The sequence below is a fragment of the Lissotriton vulgaris genome, chromosome 10, assembly GCF_964263255.1.
Source record: "Lissotriton vulgaris chromosome 10, aLisVul1.2, whole genome shotgun sequence".
Classification (NCBI taxonomy): Eukaryota; Metazoa; Chordata; class Amphibia; order Caudata; family Salamandridae; genus Lissotriton; species Lissotriton vulgaris.
In genome coordinates this window covers 610444458-610469809 of record NC_141698.1, presented here as the reverse complement: position 1 = coordinate 610469809, position 25352 = coordinate 610444458, and the positions used below count along the sequence as shown (strand labels likewise).

At 45.8% G+C, this 25352-nt stretch overlaps 1 protein-coding gene across 1 annotated transcript in view; it reads left to right on the top strand.

Annotated features, from left to right (window-relative positions):
• Window positions 1–8990: 8990 nt before the first annotated feature.
• LOC147688589 (elastase-1-like) overlaps window positions 8991–25352 on the top strand; it is a 192204-nt gene continuing 175842 nt past the window's right edge. The window contains exon 1 of the mRNA XM_086941449.1: window positions 8991–9119. Within this exon, the coding sequence (XP_086797575.1) occupies window positions 9086–9119 (34 nt within the window). The 5' untranslated portion in view covers window positions 8991–9085. The remainder of the gene's footprint in view (window positions 9120–25352) is intronic.

Genomic DNA, 25352 nt, shown 5'->3' with positions numbered 1-25352 from the left:
ACTAGATCTCAGGGCACTCAATTCATTCTTGATGAGCCAATCGCTTCGGATGGTGACCCTTCAGGAAATCTTAGGATCTCTAGAGGAAGGAGACTTTATGACGTCTTTGGACCTGCAAGACGCATATTACCACATCCCAATACACAGCCGCCGCAACAAATTCCTAAGATTCGCGGTAGCAGGGCAGCACTACCAATTCTGTGTCCTCCCATTCGGCCTCAAATCGGCACCTCGCGTTTTCACAAAGTGCCTCTCTCCAGTGTCAGCTTTCCTACGTCAGCAGGGACACCAGGTTTTCCCCTACTTGGACGACTGGCTGGTAAAAGCACCATCGATGGCAGGCGCACAAATGTCTTCCAACGCCTGTCTCAATATTTTCAAACATTTGGGCCTGACACTCAATCACAAAAAGTCAAACTTACAGCCCTCCAGAGTTATAACTTTTCTAGGGGCAACTCTAAATACGACATCTTCAACAGCATTCCCATCGCAGGAAAGGAAACACAAAATAATTACTATGGCCACTGCAGTGACTTCAAAGAACACCATCCGAGTCCGCACTTTCAAGTCCCTCCTAGGGATGATGTCCTCGTGTATACTACTCATTCCTCACTGTCGGCTCAGAATGCGCCCCCTCCAAGAGGCCCTGACCAAGCAGTGGACTCAGTGTACAGACTCTTTCGAGGATCACATCGTGATTACTCCACAAATCACCAAGGCCTTACACTGGTGGAAGACATCCACAAACCTATCACAAGGACTAACGTTCCTGCTGTCTCCAACTCCACATGTCATAACTACAGACGCCTCTCTAGAAGGATGGGGAGCAGTCCTTCAAGAATTGCAAATCAGTGGCAAGTGGACAGACCAAGAGAGGAAACTCCACATCAACCTCCTAGAACTGAGGGCAGTTTTCTTATCTCTCCAGGCTTTCCTCCCGCGCATCAAAGGCTCAGCAGTGCTTGTAAGAACAGACAACACAACAACAATGCACTACTTGAACAAGCAGGGAGGGACACGTTCGCTGACTCTATCTCGCAAATCGTAAAAAATTTGGAACTGGCTAGTACTACACAATATCAAGCTAACATCAGAGAATGTCCCAGGCAAGGACAACGTCATAGCGGACGCTCTGAGCAGACAGAGGTCGCTGTCCCACAAATGGGGAACTCAACCAAACTGTTCTAATCGACATTTTTTCGAAATGGGGGAGACCGCAGATCGATCTCTTTGCCACCAGGGAGAACACCAAATGCCACAACTTCGCAAGCTGGCATCCCCAATCGCGGTCACTAGGAAATGCATTTTCCATCGCATGGCGCAACGTGTTTGCGTACGCATTTCCGCCATTTCCCCTGATAACAAGAGTCATTCGGAAAATGAAAACGGAGCACTGCACACTGATTCTCATTGCCCCGTTCTGGCCGAGGAAGCACTGGTTCACAGACCTTCGTCGCCTCTCAGTCCAACCATCAATCCATCTGGGCCAGCATCCATCCCTACTCACGATGTCCAAAGGCCAAGTACTCCACCCGAATCTGAAATCTCTCAGATTATCGGCATGGCTCCTGACTACTGAGAGTTCTACCAACCAAACATTCCGCAGCAGTGCAAGAATGTCCTAGCAAAGGCAAGAGCAGACAGCACAAACTAAACGTATTCCTTAAAATGGAAACGCTTTTGCGTTTGGTGTATTGACAGCGATCTCCATCCCTTTCAGATCACTCCGGAGCAGCTCCTTCCATATTTATTACACTTGGCACAATCGGGACTTGCCCATGCCTCCATCAGAGTTCATCTGGCAGCCATATCCCGCTTCACAAGAACTTCAAAAGGACCATCTCTCCGGTCCCACAGATTAGTTAAGCAATTCCTTAAAGGGCTCTACAGATCCTTTCCTCGGCCACGCAGAATTCCACCAACATAGCACCTTAATGTGGTACTCAACCAATTAATGAAACATCCGTGTGAGCCCATCCATAGGGCTGATATCAAATACATTTCATGGAAAACAGCCCTACTTTTAGCTCTGACCTCAGCAAGACGGGTCAGCGAGCTACAAGCTCTTTTCATCCAAGATCCCTTCATGCAGTTCAGGGAAGACTGAGTGATTTTAAGGACTAATCCTCGCTTCATTCCTAAGGTTCCTTCGGACTTCCACTTAAATGAACCACTAGTCCTCCGATCATTCTTCCCAAATCCTAGTACTGCAGCTGAACGATCCCTTCACTCTTTGGACCTAAAGAGATGTCTTAAATTTTACCTGGACAAAACAAAGCATTTCAGGAAAATGAATCAGCTTTTCATCGCCTTCAGCAGACCAAGAAAAGGCATGCCACTTTCCAAACAAAGCATTTCAAGATGGATATCCTCTGCAATTGCCTTTTGCCATGACAAAGCCGGACGACCGTTACACTCCAAAGTCCGAGCTCATTCCACAAGAGCGGTGTCCACATCGGCCAGTCGGAGTCACCAGTATGTTACTAGTTTCCTAAAAAACACCTTCCTTTTACCTCCCCCAAAAAAACAATCTTGATAAAGTTGTTCAATCAAATGGAAAAAATATGAAAAAAGAAAAATCTAAATAAATGAAATATATTTGATAAGTCAGACTGAAAGAGTGGTCTTTTGTAATTGAGGATTTCCAACTCAATTATTGTTAGCTTGAATTTAATGCGCAGTACTGGCATCTTGTTTGTTGAGTGTCCACATCGGCGGCACTATTCGCTGGGGTGCCAATTCTGGACATTTGCAGAGCAGCGACCTGGAAGTCGCAGCACACATTCACCAGGCACTACTGCCTGGATACGGAACTGATGCAGGATGCAGCTGTAGGCCAGGCTGTACTTCGCCATCTATTCCAGTGAGATGAGCCTTCCTCCTTTCCACCATCCTTTGTTGGTATGCACATTTACTTCTTTATTATATTTACTTGTTAATGGTTGCTAGTTGTATGATATGCATTATCTCAGACTGCTTATACTGTCTTTTCACAAATGTGCATAATGTATTGCTCGCTACTCTGATTCAGGCATGTGAATCTATGAAAGACACCCATAATACTGGATAAGAAATGCGTTACTTACCTGTAACTGCAGTTATCCAGTATTGGTGTCTTTCATAGATTCACATGCAACCCTCCCGCCTCCCCAGGAAGGTCTCCTCTCTCTCTCTATATCATATATTACACCTACCTAGCTTGGTGCGTACGAAAATCTGAGAGACTGAGGCTCCTGGCAGGAAGGTTCTAGAGGGAGGTGGTAGCTGATTGGCTACCTTCTACAGTTTGGTCCTTTTTACAAAAGGAAATAGATGGACTACTAAGGCAAGTCCCTTATGCCTACTTTTCTCTATGTATGTCTATAGGACATTACTTTACTATTTACCGGGGCTCCCATCTCGACGACGGGGAATGATTCAGGCATGTGAATCTATGAAAGACACCAATACTGGATAACTGCAGTTACAGGTAAGTAACGCATTTCTTTTCTAGTCATGGTAATATTACAATCGCAATTGAGGATGGTGTCATGGACGCCGTGGAGGATATTTCACTTGTGTGACAAGTAGCGATATCCGTTTTAAGTGTCTGCTTATCTGTTGTTAATCTCTGCTATGTGGGAAGCTAGAGAGTTACAGCAAGCCAATAAATATCTGAAGATGGGTGTCCTCTTTTTCTCTGTTGTAGAAGAAGGAGGTAGTTTTGTCTGTGTGGACTCTCACCACCATCGGTTTGAACACCAGAAGGTAGATCCACTTGGACCATAAAAAAAGAAATAGACAAACAATAGAACAGAAAAGTTTTCAGCATTGTTCTGAATCTAAAGTGGCTGTGTGTGAAGCAGATTGTTTCACAGCTCAGGCACCAAATAAGACAGGGATTGCCCCTCTCCCATCCATGCAAGTATGACCCTAGTTATCTGCATAATGAAGAGTTGGAGCATGGGGGCCTAGCTACGGGTACAAGGGTTCAAGGGCTGACATTGGATAGAAATCATTTGAAGAACCTGACTGGATGCTGTTGAGACTCCTGAGAAACCCATCAAGTGAGACCATTTGGAAGGCCCACGGAGCAGTAGCGGTGGGAGGGCAGCTAAAGTTCAGCTCCATTGTGTTAGCTGATTGTTCCCCTTCTATACCTTGCTGTATGCCTTGCATGTTGAAAATGAACAATAGTGCAAGTTTGTCATCTAATTCTCTGATGGAGTGAGATTCTTGCTTTTACAATTGTGACTGGTGACAGGTTTTATCAAGTGAAAGAGCTGATGTTATGAAATACTAGCTTCCATGATTTTTGTGTGAAGGCAAGTGGATTCGGTTGTCATGTGTCCTGTACATGGCCCATTGTAGTTTTTCCGATGTTAGACTGTGTACCTGTGTACGACACAGGCCGCATTAGCTTTGCACCCCTTACTCTATAAATACATCTGTCTTTGTGCCACATTTACACAGAACCTGCAGTTAATTCCTCCTCGTTCTGTTATTTCCTGGGATTTCGTCTGAGCACAGCCCACAAGATCAAACAACAATGTCCTTTATAATTTTGTTCTGGTCAGGCACTAGCACCTAGAAACATCACAAGAATGCAGCTGTTGTATATGAGCATGTACGCCTTGTCATATATATATATAGAGAGAGAGGGGGGAGGTGGAGAGAGAAGGAGGGAGAGAGAGAGAGAGAGGGAGGGAGAGAGAGCGGGAGGGAGAGAGAGAGAGATTTTCTGAGAGACGATCACAATTGTATCTGAGATGTAGAACGTCCATCTGTGTATGCTAAGGTATGGGGTCCGCTACTAATCCCAGAGATTGTTGCTGTATAATCATTTAATTCCTGTGGAAGGGTGGGGGGCTAGGCTAATCTGTCTATAATATGCCAGGGCTTTTCATAACGTATGGTTACGGACTACGCTGATGGTATTTGTGCTATGCAGTTGCTTTCTGATTATGTCACGTATACTGCATTCTAGATTACAATAGTTTAAATATACATTTCAAACTTCCTTCATGACTCTGTCATATCTTTTTATGGACAAGTATGAGTGTGGAGTGAATGAAAGTCCTGGTACCAGGATCATTGACAGGGTGAGGAGTATTGTGTTCTGGGGTGTCAATTTACTTGTATCTCTGGATATGAATAGGAGGGCAAATGAGACACTATAGCTATTCGGACTTTGGGCTCATAGTACTGAGGTGATACAGTGACTCAGTCCTTATCTAGTGATGTTCTGTGGTTCCAAACACAGTTCTGTTCCTCAATAGATTCCCTGCAACAAGGTCTTAATCACGCTTTTTTTTATTACAGTTGTGCTTTATACATGTGGGTACCTGATTCTGAAGAAGAGCTTTGCCTAGTTTTTCATTTCAATCTTTTCAGTTGTTCTGTTTTTAGGTTTTCTTTGAAACATGCATGTTTAACCTTTTCAGTTCTTATGTGGGTAGGTTTAGTTGGGTCTTCACTGTTGAAAACAGACCGGATGGTGGTATCTCCTCATCAGGATCTGCCTGATTGAGCTAGGGCATTGTAAATGAAGGTGGACACTTCTATTGTGATCACTGTAGACCTTATTTGAGTGGCAGTAGTAGGTATATTATGGTTCAGTTTGTGTTATGTGGAATCTCGACCTAGACACAGTGGTAATCTGTCCAGGTTTGTGGTGAAATGTCCAGTGTGGTTCTTGCTTCAAGCATGTGGCCTTTTAGGTGGGTTTCTCCCTCAAACAACCCTCAAACAATTGTAATAAAGCAAACGACTGGAGCGTAGTAATAGAATCCTCTACATAGGAGCTATAATGTGAGCCTACATGTTGGATGACTTCACAAACAATAACGACCTTAGATCACTGAAGCATAATGTGTCATATGGCCTTCTCCCTAGCCATGGGGTCAATCAATCATGACAAAGATCTGAAAAGGGCACGCAGTGTCAGACTAAAAAATCAGAACTGAGGGAATTCCCAGAGACATCACGAGTATAAATAAGGCAATTCTTGTGAACAATTGCTAATGCACCTCCCTGTCCCTGTTCAGGATCTTGTATACAAATAGGTCGGGGTGAGAGCGGGGCTGGTGCCATTTTTCAGTCGAGAACATCATGTCCCAAGTATATGTAGGAATTAGGTGAAATACTTCCCCAGTGGTAAGCAAGGGAGTCCTAATTTTCAGAAGTGTACCTGACAAGTGCCCAGACACAACCTCACTATAAGAACTGCATGATTACTTTGACAATTTAAATCCTCAATCACTTTAACATAGGATGATCCGTCTGTGTAAAAATGAAGTTGGCCCCGCTGGATTCTACTTGCTTCCATTAGTATTAAGGTATATTGGTCCCTCCAAAGTAGCACCAGGTAGGGTTAAGGTATATGCCCCCTGACTGCTGTAATTCTGGGTGAAAACAGGCAGCTTGTCCCACCAAGCGCATGGACCCAGTATGGACCTGTGCAGATGGGTTTGCTTCTGCAGGTTAGCATTGCATACAGACATACTCCTGGCGGATTAATGATTAGTTAGCCTGTCCCATGCTTTATAGATTGACTTTACGCGCTAAAATGCTAACAGCTACACGTGAGAAATAGCGGTGGCATGCTCTAGTGAAGACCATTTAAGACCCCGTCTAACACATAGATTATAAGAAATAATAGCAAAAGGTACAGTAAAAGAAATAAAAAAAGGAAATATTTTGAAATAAAGAAGAAGTAGAATATAGGGTGTTAGTACTCCGCCGAACCTGTGCAGGAGACCACATGTGTAACTGGTGACAGTATCCAGAATTGATGGTTTGAGTGCAGTCATGCTGAAGGTTGATGAATGAGGTAGTCTCTTGCTCTGCGTATGGCCTCTTCCTGGCTGCACTGAAACGCTAACCACTAGACACTTAGAAATTGAAGTAATGTGCTCTAGCAAGACACTGAAAGTACCAGGCTAATACAGACATAAAAAGAAATAGCAGAAAAACACAGTCTGATTTGTCGCTCAAGGAAGTGATGTACAGTTGTCTTGAATGAATGAATGAATGAGCAAGCATTCCTGCAAGCTCAGCATTATCCTTGATCTTCTTGAGAACTCTTGGAATCATAAGCATCATCATATAGTTTTGGCGAAAGGCCTGCCATCCAGTCTAACATAAGGCTGCATACAGGGTACTAGGACTTCTCCTCATCCAAGGAATAATTTGATCACACTGGGAATAGAGCTAGGACACACATACATCCCTTGGAGACTGACGCCAGGCCTTGAAGATGGGAACACAATCTTGGAGGATCTCCCTTTCACCTGATAAGTAGAGATGCATGCGTAGACTGTCTGCTCTGGTGTTGTCGATACCCGCAAAGGCAGAGGCTAGCATGCATCTTGTAGTTCACACTCTCACAGAGATACGGGGAGTGTAAAAGAGAGACTTGGTGTTGTCTGTCACCACCCTGAAAACGATCACTGACTCGAAGGCAATATTCTTGACTTTGGAAGACTTGAAAGTCAAGGATATCCCCTTGAATTCCAACAGATTTATGTGCTGGAGATATCTGATTTGTGCCCACATGGCAACGATGGATAGTCCCTGCTGTGGGCCACGCACCTACACTCTGATGAGCTGGTGGTGATGGCAAGCTACATTTGTGGCAGGAAACCGGGGCATCGAACCAAAAGACTGGAACCAAAGATGGATTTACTGTGATGACCTTTGAATGCTTTTCTCACAGGTGGTCTCAGTGCTTCTCCTGATGTAGTAGAAAGGAGTTAATGTGTGAATTGGCATGGGGTACCCCTCCTGCCCAGTATTCTTGAAGGTGCAGAAGCCACTGGTACCATGAGTCTAGAGATGGTCTACTTGGCCACGAAATGACCCACTGTCTGGGTGACAACTTTTACCCTCTTTTGAGGATGGAAAAGCCATCCAGGGTCAAATTTGCTGGAAAGTGTGTCCTCAATAGACACAAAACATTTACTACGCTGGTATCCTGAGATCCCAAATGTTGGGTGTAGGAGACCAGGGGCAGATTCTCCTCCTCATCAAGGAAGTGTACCAGCAGAGCGGTTGGCAAGTTCTTATACTCTGTGGTACAGTGAGATGTTGGCGTCATGGCAACCTCCGAAGAATGCTAGAGCCTGGTGGACCTCTGGTGGTGCCAGCTCTCTGATCCTCTTATGCTTCAGAAGGGTCTCTAAGTATGTCTGAACACTGCAGAGAGGCCTGCCCTGTGTGCTTCTTCCTCCACCAAAGGTCACCACTTGCTGACTGAAGGTGCTCTACTTCTAAATATTTACCTGTACAGCATGTTAGCCAGCCTAGAACTGCAACTATGCACTAGATGGCCTCTTTTGATCACAAAGCCTAAAACATGGTCCTAAAAGACCTATTAAACTAAACTGGCCCCAGGATTTACAGATATCTCCAGGATCAGTAATTCCCAGAGCCGGGATTCTCTCCTGATCATATTTTTTGAGGGCACACCTCATGATCACCTGGTATTTTCCTCCACCTGCCACCCAAATCCATCTAGAGTCGATGTGACTCACACATGGCCGAGGTGGATCATTGTCGCTGCAGTGAGAAAAATTCCTCAAGAGGCGACCAATATTATTTATTGGTGCAGTGTAAATTCATTATGTAGGCTGACAAATCCTTTACATTATCTACCCAAAACAATTTTCAACTCCCTATGGCCCCCAACTCACTACAGTGCAAACTGCTTCCACACACAACTCGACAAAAATGTGAGTGAGTATTATATGGACAATAAAGATTGCCTTGTAGCTGCATTCTCTGACATTTGATAATTAAGGGGCGATGAAAATGTACATTTATTTGGCTTCAAAGCGTTGCGTTACGTCTTCTGTTTGCTTTCAAATCCTTGATAAAGTGTCTGTTTATAGGTTCCTTGGGAAATAAGCAGGTGTAGAAATTAGAGCGTTGCCTTGCCAGCAGCTTTTCCACAAATTCTTTTTCTAAATCCTGATAACAGTGGGGTGGGCTAACCTTGATTTCAGCTGATTAGTTCTATTATTAGTCGGTTACAGTTAAGAAACTCTTATCAAGTGCCTCTGTATAAAACCTCCTCTGACACACCCTCAGTTCTAGCCTTGCAAAAATGTTGGCGTGCCTGTTTCTTTTGGGCTTTGTTGGTGAGTTAAAATGTTTCTGTTTATAAATGTTAAACTTGAATGCAGATTGACTTGTCTTACAGTTGTACAATAGAGGAACCACACGGCGGTCAATGTCACCAGTGTTCATACTCAAGAATTAGAGAACTTGTACTGTACGATCAAATAAGAGCTTGCCTTAGACTTTATTGGACAACCTAGTAGATCATAATCAAACCAATCATTCAATCATTACAAGTACAGCAGGTCGTCTGTAGTCAAAGGAATACTAAAACATGTTCATTTACATAGTAGATCGTCGGTGTTTTCCTATAACAAAATTATGGCTTTAGAAGCATATTTTATCTCCAGATTTGCAGGCTTTTGTTGTTGATCTAGCAATGAACACCCAATGGCACAATGGACTGTTTAGGTTGTTGTTTGCCTTTCATAGGGTGAATAATGTTGTAGGAAAGGGCATTGTTTGAGTTGGATTGTCTGGTTTTGTCTTTTCATTATTCAAAGGCTCAGAGACAAACTGGTTGTTTTAGAAGAGAGCGAGAATGTAGAATCCACCAAAACAACATATTCCCTGTCTGTGATAGTTGAATGGCCCTGTTATGAGTTCCCTTCATCAGGGGGTGATGGTGACCAGCCAATGGGAAATCATCTTTCTCCACCATTGGGTCCACAAAGTTGCAATGTCTGCTCTGCCAGTTGTGGTGTCTGAGACACGGACTAAAAATTGTTTCCTATGCCAATGACACCCAACTGATCCTCTACCTCACTGATGAACTACAGACGCAAAGAACAACTTCCACAACGGGATGAAGGCAGTAACCACCTGGATGAAGGACAGCTGCCTCAAACCCAACTCCAACAAAACCAAAGTCCTCATCCTGGGAACCATCCCTGCTGCCTGGGACAACTCCTGGTCGCCCGCAGCACTCAGAGGCCCCTTCCACAACCATCGACCATGCACGTAACCTCAGCATCATCCTTGTCTCCTCGCTCTCAATGAACCACCAAATCAACGCCGTCTCATCCTCCTACTTCCACACACTCTGCCTGCTTTGAAAGATCTTTAATGGATCCCCATAGAGTCCAGAAAAAAGGTCACCAAGGTGCTTGTGAGCAGCAAACTTGATTATGGCAACGCACTCTATGCCAGTACCACTCAGATGCTCCAAAGGAAATTGAAAATAATTCAGAACGCCACCTCAAGACTTATCTTGGACATACCCCTCCGCAGCCACATCACCGGTCACCTGAGAAATCTCAACTGGCTCCCTATCAACAAAAGAATCACCTGCAAGCCTACAAGACCCCCCACAACATTGGACCCGCGCAACTCAACCACCACCTCTCCTTCTACACTCCCACCAGACACCTCCGATCCGCCAACCTGGCCCTGGTCACTATCTCACGGATCCTAAGACCACGGCGGGAGGAAGATCCTTCTCCTACCTCACCGCAAAGACCTGGAACTTTCTTCCTCTACATCCCAGGCAATCACCCTCACCGCCTCAATTTAGCAAGGACCTCAAGACATGGCTCTTCGGCTGAACTGCAGAACTCCGCCCCCCCCCCCCCCCCCATCCCCCCAGCGCCTTGAGATCCTAACAGGTAATTAGCTGCGCTCTGTAATAATCCTGGTTGATTGATTAATCTAAGGTATCTTCCATACTGCCATGTTTGGTGGAGTTAGTCCTGTGAAATGTAGCCATGAAGAGCTTGGCAGATTTTAACTGAACTTAACTAAGACACACCCAGCAAGCCCCACTTTGATAGCCCATTTCCACATGGATTGCAGAGATTCTACAATGCAAAACCTGGCATTGTAGGAATTCCGACCTCCATTTTGGTGACTGAAACTTTAGTTGTGAATACTCTGCCACCCTCATGAATGAGTTCCAAATGTGGTGGAATTTCCCTTACTTGCGCGGTGGAGGAAAAATAAAGCAGAAGAACAAAAAGCTACACTTCATTGTCTTTTCTGAAACTGCTGATTACATTATAATGTGTGGCCCTGCTTTTCCCTGTCTGCTGGCTCTAGTAGCAGCATTGGGACCTCAGAACTCAACTGTAATAAGTTATTACAATTGTGAGGCTACCTCATTTTTTTTATTTGAGATGATTCAGTGTGTCACAAGTTGCCTATAATGAGGAAATTAGAGGTACACTTTTAAACAGGTACTACAGGCTGCAATGTATATATATATATATATGAGCAACTAGCCCTAACTGTACGTTACAAGGTTATTTCAAGTCACTGAGGAGTTCGTGGGCCATATAGAGACTCGAGGGCTATGGCTAAATGCCCTTATATAGTCGGGGACCCCGAGGTGACTTGCAATATCATTTTGAACAATGGATAGCAATATTTAAATTCTTATTTTGTATGGCCCTGTTGTCTCATGTGCAGTCTGTTTGTTCCACTTGTATGGTTTCTGCCGCGGCCAAGTGGGTATGCATCATGTTGGATACTTTTTGACAGGCTGACTTTTTAACCAAAAGCACTTTGGATGCTCGCATTTTTAGGTCTCGCCTGTCGATGCGCATGCGCATCGAGCAAGCGAGACTATAGGGGCTCATCCACTCTTTATCCAACTGCAAGGAATCGTGGCGATTCCTTGCAGTGCCCGTGACTTTTAAGGTCAATGCGCATGCGCATTAAGCTTATGCGCATGCGCATTGACCTTAAAAGTCACGGGCGCGTGCACGTCCGTGTTTGTTTACCCTTGCCTACTCTCTCTCTCTCCCCTCTCCGCCCCCGTTCCGCCCCCTCCCCTTCCCGCCGTGTCGCATTTCTCCTCCCCCCTCCCCTCTCTTCCCTCCGGCTTTTTTTTTTGTTTTTGTTTATTTTACCCGCCGATTTAGTGACAACAGATGCCTGCACTGTCTTTGGCAGATCATGCCTGCACTCTGATTTGAAAGCCTGTATTTTATTAGCTAGGTCTCCTCTCCTCCTCCCGAGGTCTGACTCAGGCTTCATGGCAAACAACTGTTCTTAAGCTCTCTGCCAAGACGTACACTTTGGCTGGATCCTGCATTTACGGCATACTGAAGTTCGCCCCGAAAGCATGATACCGACGGGCCCAACCTGTAATCTTCAGACACTGCTAATCATGGTAAATACCTTCTCCCGTCGATGGAGCGGCCTCCAACACAAAGCCGCCGCAACCTCTCAGGAAACAAAGCGGCCAGTAATCCCGCCATGCAATATACTACTGCGCCCGCACCAATTAATGAACGCGACCGAACAGTCTCTGGCATGCGGCTGGTTGCAGGAGCCCTTGGGTAACGTTGCTGAGGGCACCAAGCGCACGTGAGAAGCGTCGGCCATGTTTATTATCCCAGTAAGAAGGCAGTTGTGCACATTTCACGTTAGAGGATGCCCTGGGACAGTACCCAATATGCTGAACCATTTAATAGCCCTCACGGCAGGACTTTACTAACTAGCGTTAGCTGTGAGATTTATCTGGGGGGAGATGATTGGGCCTTTCGTGCCTGGCACAGCACTGAGCTGTTTTTTTCCCTCTTTGTCCTTCTGTTGCACTCGGTGTTTGTGCGTTTTAAATAACTGAGGCAAACATGTATCTTTCATGCAGCCCCTCGTGCTATTTAGTGCCCTCCGTGCATAAGCTTGTGCGACTTCACTGCAACAATGCACACGAGCAGAAAATGAATGGGAGCACTTGTGACTAGTTCATCTGGCATCAACTCACAAAACACCACAGTGTATACCGTACTTTAAGATCATCGTAGATCTTTACCACTCAAGAGAGGCTGGTTTTGTGGACCACTGGCAATCACCCATCGTGTCGCCCCCGTTCCGCCCCCTCCCCTTCCCGCCGTGTCGCATTTCTCCTCCCCCCTCCCCTACGGCTTTTTTTTTGTTTATTTTACCCGCCGTGTCTCCGATCCTTTCGCTCTCCTCCCCCCTCCCCTCTCTTCCCTCCGGCTTCTTTTTTGTTTCCCCAGCACACTTCATTTTTACCATCAAATAGCACATTTAGTGACAACAGATTGCACTCTCCATATACACGAGGTGCAGGAGGTAATGTGCTCTGCAGACATGCCAAATAAATTCGTCCACACCCACTCTCCCCTGCACTTACATTTCTCCACCCCCTCCCCTCTCTTCCTTCCGTCTTCCTGCCGTGTCGCACCTCTCCCCTCTCCGCCCCCTCCCCGCCCCCTCCCCTGCCCGCCATGTTACAATGCTGCATTCGGGCGCCCCCTCTGCTTCCTCCCCCCACCTTGCTTTGATCTCCATGTCGGAGCCGGCTCCAATGGCGAGCAGAAATATCTGTGCTTCTGATGGCCGCGATGGAGACAACAATGACGCGATTAAACCCCAAACCGCACAGGAATGTCACCCCCGGCCCTCATCTAATCCTGCCTGGCTGACGGCCATTACTTGACTACCCGAACACGGCTATGGTCATGAGCCGTGCCTCCCCTACTCTCCTCCCCCCTCCTCCTCTCCTCCCCTGCCTGCCTGCCGCTAGTTTCCATTCGCTGCTCCTTTCTCGTCTCCCTGGCCCCACCGCCCTTCGATGTGAAAGTCCTCCCCCCCCCCGCCCCCCGTCCCCTCCTCGCTCACCCTCATCTCCACCTTGTTAATATACCTTCTATATCCCCTTTTCGCCCTTCGCTCCTAGCTGCCTCCTGTAGTCCCCGAAGCACCTCATCCCGGTAGAAAGCCTCGGAACAAGTACGATGCCGCACGCCACGGTAACAGCTCAAGCCACAGTAAGACACGTTACATCGGGGGCAGGTATAGCGCGAAGGGACTGTCATGCACAGGGCACACGGGCCACCCCCTATAGGGGAGGACATCCCTTCAAAATTAGGAGCGCGATTATTAACGGCAGGCTCCATTACTCATCAGTCCTTCCTCAAAAGTTTTGTATTAATGGCACAGCTGCTCATGGAATATTGAGCCAGTCACAAACACAGTAGCAAAGCATATTTAATTACGCACAATGACAGCAAATCGGATAGCCGGACAGTGAGCGCTCGCTCTACCACAGCCAATCACAAACGCTTTCAGTTTTATAGTACTCCCCGAGCCACATGGATTGTGTCTTACTCGATCTGAATGGATTGCAGATAGAGGGAAGGCGCGGTTGAGGAGAGGCTAAAGTTGAAGTTGATAACCTGTGACGGCCGCTTCGAAATGCTCTTGATTGCATAAACATATATTAACTAGGAATACAAAGGTTGTACTTCAATGAGCCTTAACTGAGATAGAAACCAATTTGATGTTGGTTATCGTGGGTTTGATGACCGAAAACTGCAAATCTAGCGGCCATTTTAGAATGGGGTACTTCTTGAGCACATTAGCGTAAAGTACTACAAACGTTACTAAATCATTGAAATTACTCTTAAGATCTTAGTTAATAATTGTTAGGTATAACAGTAAATACATTATGTTAAAATAGTAGGTTTCGCCTCATATGTATTACGTAGTGCCGAGCCCTGCCGATAGTACGAACGTTATGCTTTTATGATGTAGACCCGAGAAGTAGGCGTACTTGTATTGCAGCTCATCGGAATACACGACAATTCAAGATGGCGGCCAGGCATGTCACCCGCAGTCAAAGTGTTGACATGAGGTACTGATCAGTGCTAGAATACTAGCTGAGCTGCTTGTTTGATCTTCTAAGCGTTTTGTGGCAGAGGAGGCCCCATTTCCCACGTGTGAGCGCAAACAGCTGCTGACCCTCTTGGGCTGAGGACGTTGAACAACCTGTCCCGTGGGATGCCTTCATCGTCCTCCAACGGCACATAAGAGGCTGCAATTGACCGGGGTCCCCACTTTTGGGACGCCCATGTCACCCTCAACACCTCACCCTCAACCCCTCACCCCCTCACCCTCACTCACCCTCACTCACCCTCAACCCCTCACCCTCCCTCACCCACACTCACCCTCACCCACACTCACCCTCAACCCCTCACTCACCCTCAACCCCTCACCTACCCTCACCCTCACTCACCCTCAACACCTCACCCTCACTCACCCTCAACCCCTCACCCTCACTCACACTCAACCCCTCACCCTCAACCCCTCACTCACCCTCAACCCCTCACCCTCAACCCCTCACTCACCCTCACTCTCACTCATCCTCACTCACCCTCAACCCCTCACCCTCACTCACCCTCAACCCCTCACCCTCACTCACCCTCAACCCCTCACCTTCACTCACCCTCAACCCCTCACCCTCACTCACCCTCAACCCCTCACCCTCAATCACCCTCAACCCCTCACCCACCTTCACTCACCCTCACCCTAAACCCCTCACCCTCAACCCCTCACCCTCACCCACACTCACCCACACTCACCCACACTCACCCACACTCACCCTCACTCACCCTCACCCTCACTCACCCCACCCCCACTCACCCTCACTCACCCTCAACCCCTCACCCTCACTCACCCTCAACCCCTCACCCTCACTCACCCTCAACCCCTCACCCTCCCTCACCCTCAACCCCTCACCCTCAATCCCTCACCCTCACCCACACTCACACTCACCCACCCTCACTCACCCTCACTCACCCTCACTCACCCTCACTCACTCACCCTCACACCCACCCTCACCCTCACACTCACCCTCACTCACCCTCAACCTCATGCTAAAGATTTACAAAAAAACCCATTAACAATTCTAAAAGCACTAACTCTAATGCTGCGAGACCTATTGCATTTCTAATGCTTGTTTAATCCAAATTATCAATATAAAAATCCAGATTACAAATTCCAGAACGAAGCATGATGTTGGCAAAAAAAAAAAAAACATGATTGGTAGTAGATATCACATATAACATAGCGCCTCTTGCATTTTTCGCTACCGTTCGCGAGGAGAGTGGGTTCAGTCAGCCACGCACCTTCTCTCACAGTTTCTGTAGAAATAAGGGAGTCAGCTACTAGCAGATGTGCAGGACAGGGCACAGTGACATCACTAAATGCCTGCAAAAAATTACCGGAAGCGAGTAGTGACGCAATGTTCTTACTATACGCGCTTCCTGGCGTCAAAACGCCCCACCCATATAAAAATATATCACAGAAGAGTATAAAGAAGTTTTTTTTAAGGATGTTATTAGTCACAGAGGAGTACGGTGCCAAAAAAGCACAAACCCACTTCCCGAGTGGTTCATGCTAACCCAGAACCTCAACAATATTTTTAATAACTCCATAATTCATGTGACGAGATTGTGGATCTTCGTATGTATTCCAATTTCCAACAATTCATAGTGTGGGGATATCAAACGTGGTTTGTGCAGCTCACGGGTGTTAAACTGATTGTATTCACGGGGCTCACGCTGAAATACTAATTTGTCACCCTGTCATTTAATGACTTAAATCTATAAGGAAATTGAAAAAGCATTCCATTCAAAGTTATGCTCACTCATATGAGTACATTGCCGAGTGCCAGGCCTCTCAAAGCTGATAAGTGGCAAGATAGCAAGCAGCATGTAGCCTTACAGTATCTTGAAACTATCTCCCAATATATTTACTCTTTCAGGCCTAGCAGAAACGTTTGTAGGGCCTGGACCGCCAAAGTCATGCAGGGCCCTTGCAGGGAGCGGGCTCCTCACTTGTGCATGAAGGTGTCATTCAAAGAGAAAACAATGTACTTGGACAGATTAAGAGGCAGAGCCAGTATGCGTTGCTATCTAGTGGCGGGCGGCATACCTGCCTCATTACGAATGTATCATCAACGCAGACCTGCTTTAATATACATGTATCTGTGTCAGAGTGGAGGCCCGCACAAATTAAGGTCAGGGGTAAAGAAGCCTCTGCTGCTAACACCTTGTGACGGCCCTGTTCTCTTCTGTCTCCCTTCCAGTGTACATTGTTTATGGCAAATGATAAAGTGCATACCTCTCGACTTATTGATTGTGGGTTATTAGACACACATATATAGGTTTTGGATAAAGTTGGGGTGCCAAAAGGCACTAAACAGGGTGCATAGTTTAACAAGCATTTTTAAAGCCAATAGGTGTGACCTTTGAGACCTATTGGCTTTGTCAGCCATGCTGTATAGCATCCCTGATGCTGTGCAGCATGGCCAAATGAGAAAATATAGAGTATGATGCCACTGCCTGCCTGGGCAACCATTTTTTTCCCCTTTCCTTTGACGGTTCGAGTTAGATTAGCAAATACAAGGAAAAATGTACAAAGACGTTTTCTTGAACCGCAGGAGATGAGATAACAACATGGAGGATGTGGACTGAGGAAGCAATGCAGGGACTGTGGAGGGGAAGCAACAAGTGACAGTGAAGGAGGGAGCGGGTGGGGGGAGCAACACGGGGCTGTGGAGGGGAAGCATTAGAGAAGCAGGGCGTGGTTAGGGGGAGGCACCACCGAAGCTCGGGAGAGACAAAAACAATACAGAGAGCGTGGTGAGAGAGGAGAGGCAGCAGGCAAGAATAATGTGGCAGGGGCGGCTCCACTCGTCAGTCACAGAAATATAAAAATGATAATAAAAAATCATTTTATTTTTCTGTGACTGCCTTACGCATGCGGTTAGTGTGAGGCAGGACCGTGAGGAGTGGTGGGTACTTAGAAGTGTGCACGATAGTTTGGCCGGATATCCTACGCCAGACAGGCGCATTTCTATTTTTCCAACCCAGCTCCCCATATAAGTGTGTGTGTGTGTGCGTGCCACCCGGGCGGATCGCATATTGCTCCCCTTTTCTACGCCACTGGGTTGGAGAAAAGCTTCAGGCTCCCAGGGACTGAGCAGGCCACTCAGACCAATCCTGGCTCTGCTCTCAACATAAGAGCAGCGTCTGGATTGGGTAGGGAGCTGGCTTTCCCAGACTGCAGGGAGAGCTCCGAGGGGGGCATCGGGGTAGCTGTATCAAAAGGAAAGGTATGTTTAAAAAAAATGTATTTTTTCCCCCTTTCCCACCCATTTTCATTTTATGGCGGCAGCTACTGCAATGTGGAGCGAATTAAGGAGGAGCACATAGATGATCAAGCAACTGACTGAAGGGCATGAGCGCAAGGACAACACGGAGGAGTAGGGAGCAACAAACGGGCGGAACTGAGTGCAGGGTGAGAGAAGTCCTCACGAGAGACAGCTGGAAAACACATGCAGTCTTATGAAGTGCTCAGCCATAAATACAATAGAATTTTAATAGCCAGGGTGATTAAATCAGGATCTCCCCTGACCCAGCCCTTCCTAAGATCTTAAGGCAAGGAGGCAATGTCATTCTGCCCTATGTCTCACAGATAATTGCTTGTTCCTTTCATCTGGGTGAAATTCCCCGAAGTGGAAACAAGCGATAGTGTGACCTTTGCAGAAAAAAACACGAATAGACTACTCAGTGCTAGAAAATTTGCGCCCTATTTTGTTACTACCATTCTTTGCAAAAATCGCAGAGAAAGTAACCAACAAGCACCTAGTTAATCATATTAATCTGAATTACTTGTTTCATCCCTCACAATCTGGTTTTAGAGCCGCCCACTCCACAGAGTCAGCGCTACTCCTTGCTAAGGAATCCCTAAGGAAATGTGCAGATGCAGGGCAGACTGCTGTGCTGATCCTGTGAGATGTCAGCACGGCATTTGACACCGTATCACATGGCCTTCTTCTTAAAAGATTATGGAAGTGCAGGGCAGGGGCTCACCTCTATGCTGGATGACGTCCTTTCTCTCATCACAGTGCTTTCAAGCTGTACAGCACCCCATACATCTAAGAGCATTCCCCTGCTGCAGGGGGTCCCACAGGGCTCAACTCTGAGCCCCACGTTGTTTAATGTCTATATGGGCCCACTTGCAGAGTTAGTGGAAAAACACAACACGACTGTTGTATTATACGCTGATGATAAACAACTGATTGTCACTTTATCTCAGAATCCAGAATGGACAGCTCACCAATTCTCTCTATGTCTTGAGGAGCTACCCGCATGGATATCCAACCATTGCTTAAAACTCAATGGTAACAAAATGGAGGTGCTGATAGTCGGAAAGGGCCCCTTGATATGGACATCAGCATGGTGGCCTGGGACGTTAGGACAAATACCTGCCCCAAAAGTAGAAGTAAAGAACCTTGGGGTCTGGTTCAATTCAGAACTAACGTTTGAAAGCCAAATCCAGAAGCTGGCGGGGAAATGTTTAGGGACTCTTAGGGGCATATTTACAAACCCCTTGCGCCTCTTTTGCGCCGCCGTTGCGTCACTTTTGTGACACAGAGGCGGCGCAAAAGATGCACGTTGTAAAGCCCTGCGCCTTAGGGAGGTGTTCTGGTGCAGGGGGGGGGGGGGGGGGCGTTCCGGCGCAGGAACGCCTCCTAAAAGTGGCTGAGTGAAATCTACAAGATTTCACTCATTCACTTTTGGGCCCATGCTGCGTCAAAACCTTGCGCCTGCTTGAAGCAGGCGTAAGGCTTGACGCAGCATTGGTAGAATGGGCCCCCCAGAGCATTGCTGGAGCTGCGTCGCGCATGCAACGCAACTCCAGCAATGCGATACCTTTACGGCACAGATGCGTGACGCATCTGTGCCGTTTTTGCCCCATGGTGCGCCGCAGTGTAAATGCGGTGCATCATGGGTGGCGGAGGCGTGGCGCACAATTACTGGCGCATCCCTGCTGATATGCAGGGATGCGCCAGTAATTGTGAATATGCCCCGGAAAGTCCTAAGAAAACTCCTTGACCGTTTACCCATCACTGCGAGGAAGACAATTGTACATGCCTTGGTCACCTCCCAGATGAACTATGGTAACTTTCTCTATCTGGGAGCATCTAAAAAAGGACAGACCAAGCTACAGTCGATCCAGAATGCGGCAGCTCGCTTATTTGTGAACCTCCCAAAAAGAGCAACAGCTGCGAGGGCCCTGGCAACCCCGCACTGGCTGCCTGTGGAGAAGAGGATCACATTTAAAGCCATGTGCTACTGCCACAGAATTCTGCGTAAAAAAGGTCCTCGCCATCTCCAGTCTATGATAACAACTTACACACCGGCACGGAATCTAAGATCTAAAGACAGGGCATTGGTTACTGTGCCGAGAATACAGAAAGCGAGGATGGGAGTACGCTCCTTTGGATACCTCGCAGCCAAGGTCTGGAATACGCTGCCTGTGGATCTAAGAACTGAACCTCGCGAAAGTATTTTTCGCAAAGGATTAAAGACATTGCTGTTTCCACCTTCAAACTAGTATCGTGATCCTCAAGTGCTGCTGTTTGCCTCCGGATACTCTTCAATAGCTTCTGCCAACCTTACTGAGAGTCTGCTCTAGCGCAGGGACACACCGAAGGTGTAACCAGGCGCTTTACAAATGGATAAATAAATAAATAAATCCATTGCTCAAAAAGCCAGCACTGAAAGCGTAGAAGGTAGTCCATCAAAATAAATGGCAGAAAGGATATATTCCATGAGAGGGACAATCACGTGATTGACAAGATGAGACATGAACACAAATCAGACAAATGAAAGTGACAGGAAAGCTAACCAATGGTTAGCCTCTGTATGTGTTTGGTAAGCCCACATATCTATGGCAATACATATTTTGCAGCCAGACTGCTGTCTGGAAGGCTCAGCCTAAAAATAAACTTGAGCTGAAATGCTGACTTGGTGTAACGGTCCATTGATGAAACATATCATCTCAGGAATCTCATAGGACCATAAAAAGCACAACAAGTTTGAAAATCTGCACTACCAAAAAAAAAAAATGTAATTGTGGGGAAGAAAGCCTAATTTATCGTGATTGAAGGTTTTCTAATTTCTGTATAATCCCTAAAACATATTTCTCTTGTATTTCCCTGATGGAGGACCAATTGCATATGTCTACCTTGGGGCTTTTAACTACTTCAGTGCTAAAAACGGAAGATTAATTTTAAATATATTATTTCCGGGTCCATATTTAATTGTTCATGCATTAACTAAGGTATGAATGGTAATATAAACCTCTGAATTTCTTTTTTCTATTAGTCGCTAGATGGCAGTGCTGCTCCATCTGCAAACATTTTCTAACTGCATTATATATAATGTTTATGTATTTGTAAACCTACATATTAATTCCTCTGTGTAACTATATATTTTATTAATTAACGGGGGCGAACCCCGAGACTGCCTTAAATTGTTCTCTGCTTTTAGGAAAATTAAAATTAAAGATCCATACTTTCTAACAGCTAACCCCTAATGCTTATGTATTATCTCAAAGTTTTTTTTTACTTTATTTTTTCTTTCTCCATTAAATTACCTGCAGATTTTTGTACCCCTTGGAAATTAATCCAAGATAAACACATACCATCTTAAGAGTACATGTAGTTCAAAGGGAACCCCACCTATGTATTCCTTCAGGACTCTTCAATTTCAAGAAATCAAATTTCTTACATTTGTTGATTGTGGGTTCTTGTGTGGGGACAGAATTGAATCCCTGCACTATAGAGAAAATGGGCAAACGGATACCATATGCGTTTCTCCATGCTATTGAGAATCCACCAATGTACGTAAGATCTCCAAACTTACATCTATTTATGAAGAAAGTGTGATTAAGGGAGAAACTCAGATGATGCACACTTGCAACTATCAAAGCAGGAAGAGGCTTTTGGTCTGAAGGGGGCAATTGCCGAAGAAAAGTAATACAATACATCACACACTAATGTATAAACATTTTAAGATATCAAAATAACAACTGTATAATATATTAAAATATAGCATGACATACTTCAACGTAACAAGTTTTTATATATTATGTAAACAAAATACTGAGGGGCAGGTCTACAAAAAAGTGCTGCAGCGTGGCACCGCAAGCCCAGTGGCTGCGCCAAGCTGCGGCGCTTTCAGAGCACAGGAATGCAACATATCTACAAAGATGTCTCATTCCTGTGCTCTCCCCAGCGCTGGCGCAGAAACAGCAGCCATGCGCCGGCGCAGGGACCCTTGCACCATGGTGCAAGGATGCATGCGCCATGGGGAGATTGCTTTTGTGAAGGAAGGGGCACCTTGAAATAGCCAGACGCGTTTCAGGATACACACAATCCTTTCCTCAGTGGCTTCAAGCAAAGGGATGAAAGCACTCTTACTTCCTGCACCTTATTAATGTTCCAATTATCTACAAAGCGGGGTAGATGGCAGGAGGTACAGTTTCTCTACTCCACTTGGAAAATACGTTTTAGCAGAATACAAATTGGAACTGAAAGCCTCCCCCACTAGGGGAACAAGACTCCGCACTACAATGACCAGGAGGCTTTGCACAGAAGCCCCACCCACTGAGGTCGATAATTGGAACATTAATAAGGTGCAGGAAGTAAGAGTGCTTTCATCCCTTTGCTCGAAGCCACTGAAGAAAGGATTATGTGTATCCTGAAACGTGTCTGGCTATTTCAAGAACTTTTGAGACCTGTACCCACCTTACCGTCTGCTGGCAAGCGGTGAAATGAAATAAAACGAGTGATCTGCAACTTCTTGTGGCTTGTCTTCGTGGGGCTCTCCTGCAATGATTTATTTATTTATTTATTTATTGCACTTGTAAAGCGCGCTATCACCTCAAGAGGCATCCTGGCGCTGGCAGTGACAAAAGCAGAAAGGAAGGGCAGTTGGAGGCAACGGAAGGTTACGGCAAGCGTGGAAAAAGCTACATTTTTAGCTGCTTCCTAAAAGCAGGAAGGCAATCAATCTGCCTAAGTTCCAAGGGCAGAGAATTCCAAAGCTTGGCCGCAGCCACACTAAATGATCTGCCTCCAGCTCTAGATCTTTTAAACCTAGGTACAGCCACCACCCTGGCCAGGGAGGAGCGCAACCAACGAGCCGGTACATACCAAAAAAACATCCTTTGAAGGCAGACCGGGCCCAGCCCATGAATGGCTTTGAAGGTCAGACATAAGGACTTAAAGGTCACCCTCTCCCTCACTGGGAGCCAATGTAGCTGAGCCAAGGCCGTAGCAGAAGAGGATCTCGGAGGCCAACCTAAGGCCAGTTTGGCAGCTGCGGACTGGAGCCTCTGAAGCCTATTCATGAGGTAGCTCGGGGACTCCAGCAGCAGGGCGTTGCAGTAATCTAACCTGCTTAGCACAGTGCAACGTACCACCTCTAACCGTGCAGTGGGCGGTAACAGGGGCAAGATTTTTCTCAGAGGGCGAATAATAGCCATACAACTAGCTACCACCTTAGAGACCTGCGCCTCCAAGGAGAGATCACTGTTGAACATGACCCCCAGGTTCCGAACTACCTTCACCGGCTGGACCAATGAGGTAAAGTCCTTCGGCCAAAAGTTGTCAGGTAAGGAGGAACTTCTCCTAGGCCTAGGGCAATAGAGCACCTCGGTCTTCCCCGAGTTAAATTGCAGCGAATTGGCTTCCAGCCATTCTGCAGTGGCTCGCATGCAGCTGTGGAATTCCTACAAGGAGGTATGATCATTCCCCTCCAAGGACAGAATCAGCTGTGTGTCATCAGCGTAGTTGACAATTTCGATCTTAAAATGTTTGATGACCGCTATTAAGGGCTTCATATAGATGTTAAAGAGAACTGGGCTAACCGCTGAGCTCTGTGGAACGCCATGCGAGACGTTGGAGAAGGCAGATTGAAAGGGCGGAAGGGAAACAGCCTGTTCCCTGCCTTGAAGGAAGGACTCAAACCATCGTAGAGCACTCCCCACAACTCCAACCTCTCTCAGCCTGCCCAGCAAAATATCATGGTTCACCGTGTCGAAGGCGGCAGACAGGTCAAGCAGGATCAAAACCCCTGCCTGTCCCCTGTCTGATATATAAATATATATTTATGTATGTATATATATATATATATATATATATATATATATTCACTGAAAAAACCATAGGTTTCACACCAGTTATAGTTAGGAATTAGCATTTAAAAAACCTATTAAATTCACTGAAAAAACCATAGGTTTCACACCAGTTAGCTGGAAATTTTACTGATATAAAACCATTGAAATTCCCACGTTATAGTTAGATGGACTCACTATAACTTGCGCGTGCAATGCACTGCTGATGACATCACATATTACATCACTCATGACATGGTGAGTGACATCACTCATGACATCACTGATGACACCATCCAGTGAATGTGTGTCTTTCTGAAAAATAAATATATTTTATATATGTATATGTAAAAGTTGATGGAAGAATAAATGTTTAAATAAGTGTCTAAATGGATGGTTTTTAAAAATTGATTGGTTAACTGGCTTAATAAGACATCATCAGCAGTGCATTGCACGCGCAAGTTATAGTGAGTCCATCTAACTATAACGTGGGAATTTCAATGGTTTTATATCAGTAAAATTTCCAGCTAACTATAACTGGTGTGAAACCTATGTTTTTTTCAGTGAATTTAATAGGTTTTTTAAATGCTAATTCCTAACTATAACTGGTGTGAAACCTATGGTTTTTTCAGTGAATTTCATAGGTTTTTTAAATGCTAATTCCTAACTATAACTGGTGTGAAACCTATGGTTTTTTCAGTGAATTTCATAGGTTTTTTAAATGCTAATTCCTTTGTATATCGAGTTTCTAACCTTTTTTTTTTTTTACAATTTGCTGTTTTTTTTTAAGTATTCATTTTTTTTATATAATTTTTTTCTTTTGCGCTCTGGGTGCGCGCTCCGGGAAGCTTTCAGCTAAGCTCTCCTGTAAGCTTCTCCGAGAGCTCATCTGAAAGCGCACCCAGAGCGCAACTGTCGTTCGTGAAAAAAAAATATGAATGAAAAGTTAATAATAATGCAAAACATTTCGTACCATACAAATAAAATTTGTTTTTTTTAATATGGAAAATGATTATGCATTTCTATAAAAGATTGATGACGTCACTTCGGCGCGCAACGTAAGTGCCCTCGGAAGCGCCTACGTGCGCGGCGCCTAAACGCACGCAAAAGCGCCTACGATCGCGCCACGTTTGCGCCCCGGAAGCGCCTACGATCGCGCTGCGTAAACGCACCGGAAGTGCTCCGGAGCGCGCAGCGTAAACGCGTCGGGTCATGTGACCCTAAAATAACACTTTTCATTGGTTGCTAACAGTTTTTTTTTACAATGAATGAAATCCCCACCCATTTCCTTCACTTCTTCTTTCACTTTTGTGACTGAAAGACCTGCCTTTTTTGCTGCTCCATATTCCTGGATTCATCATGGCTGCCAGACCATCCAGCAGTGAAGATGACTCCAATGATTTCATTGATGAAGAGCCTCCTCAGCCGAAGGTCAAAGAACATTTCATCTGGAAATTTTTAAAGTTTCCAGCAGACCAGAAGAAGGTGAATGCACCAAAAGTAGAGTGCAGGATCTGCAAACAGGTCCTGTC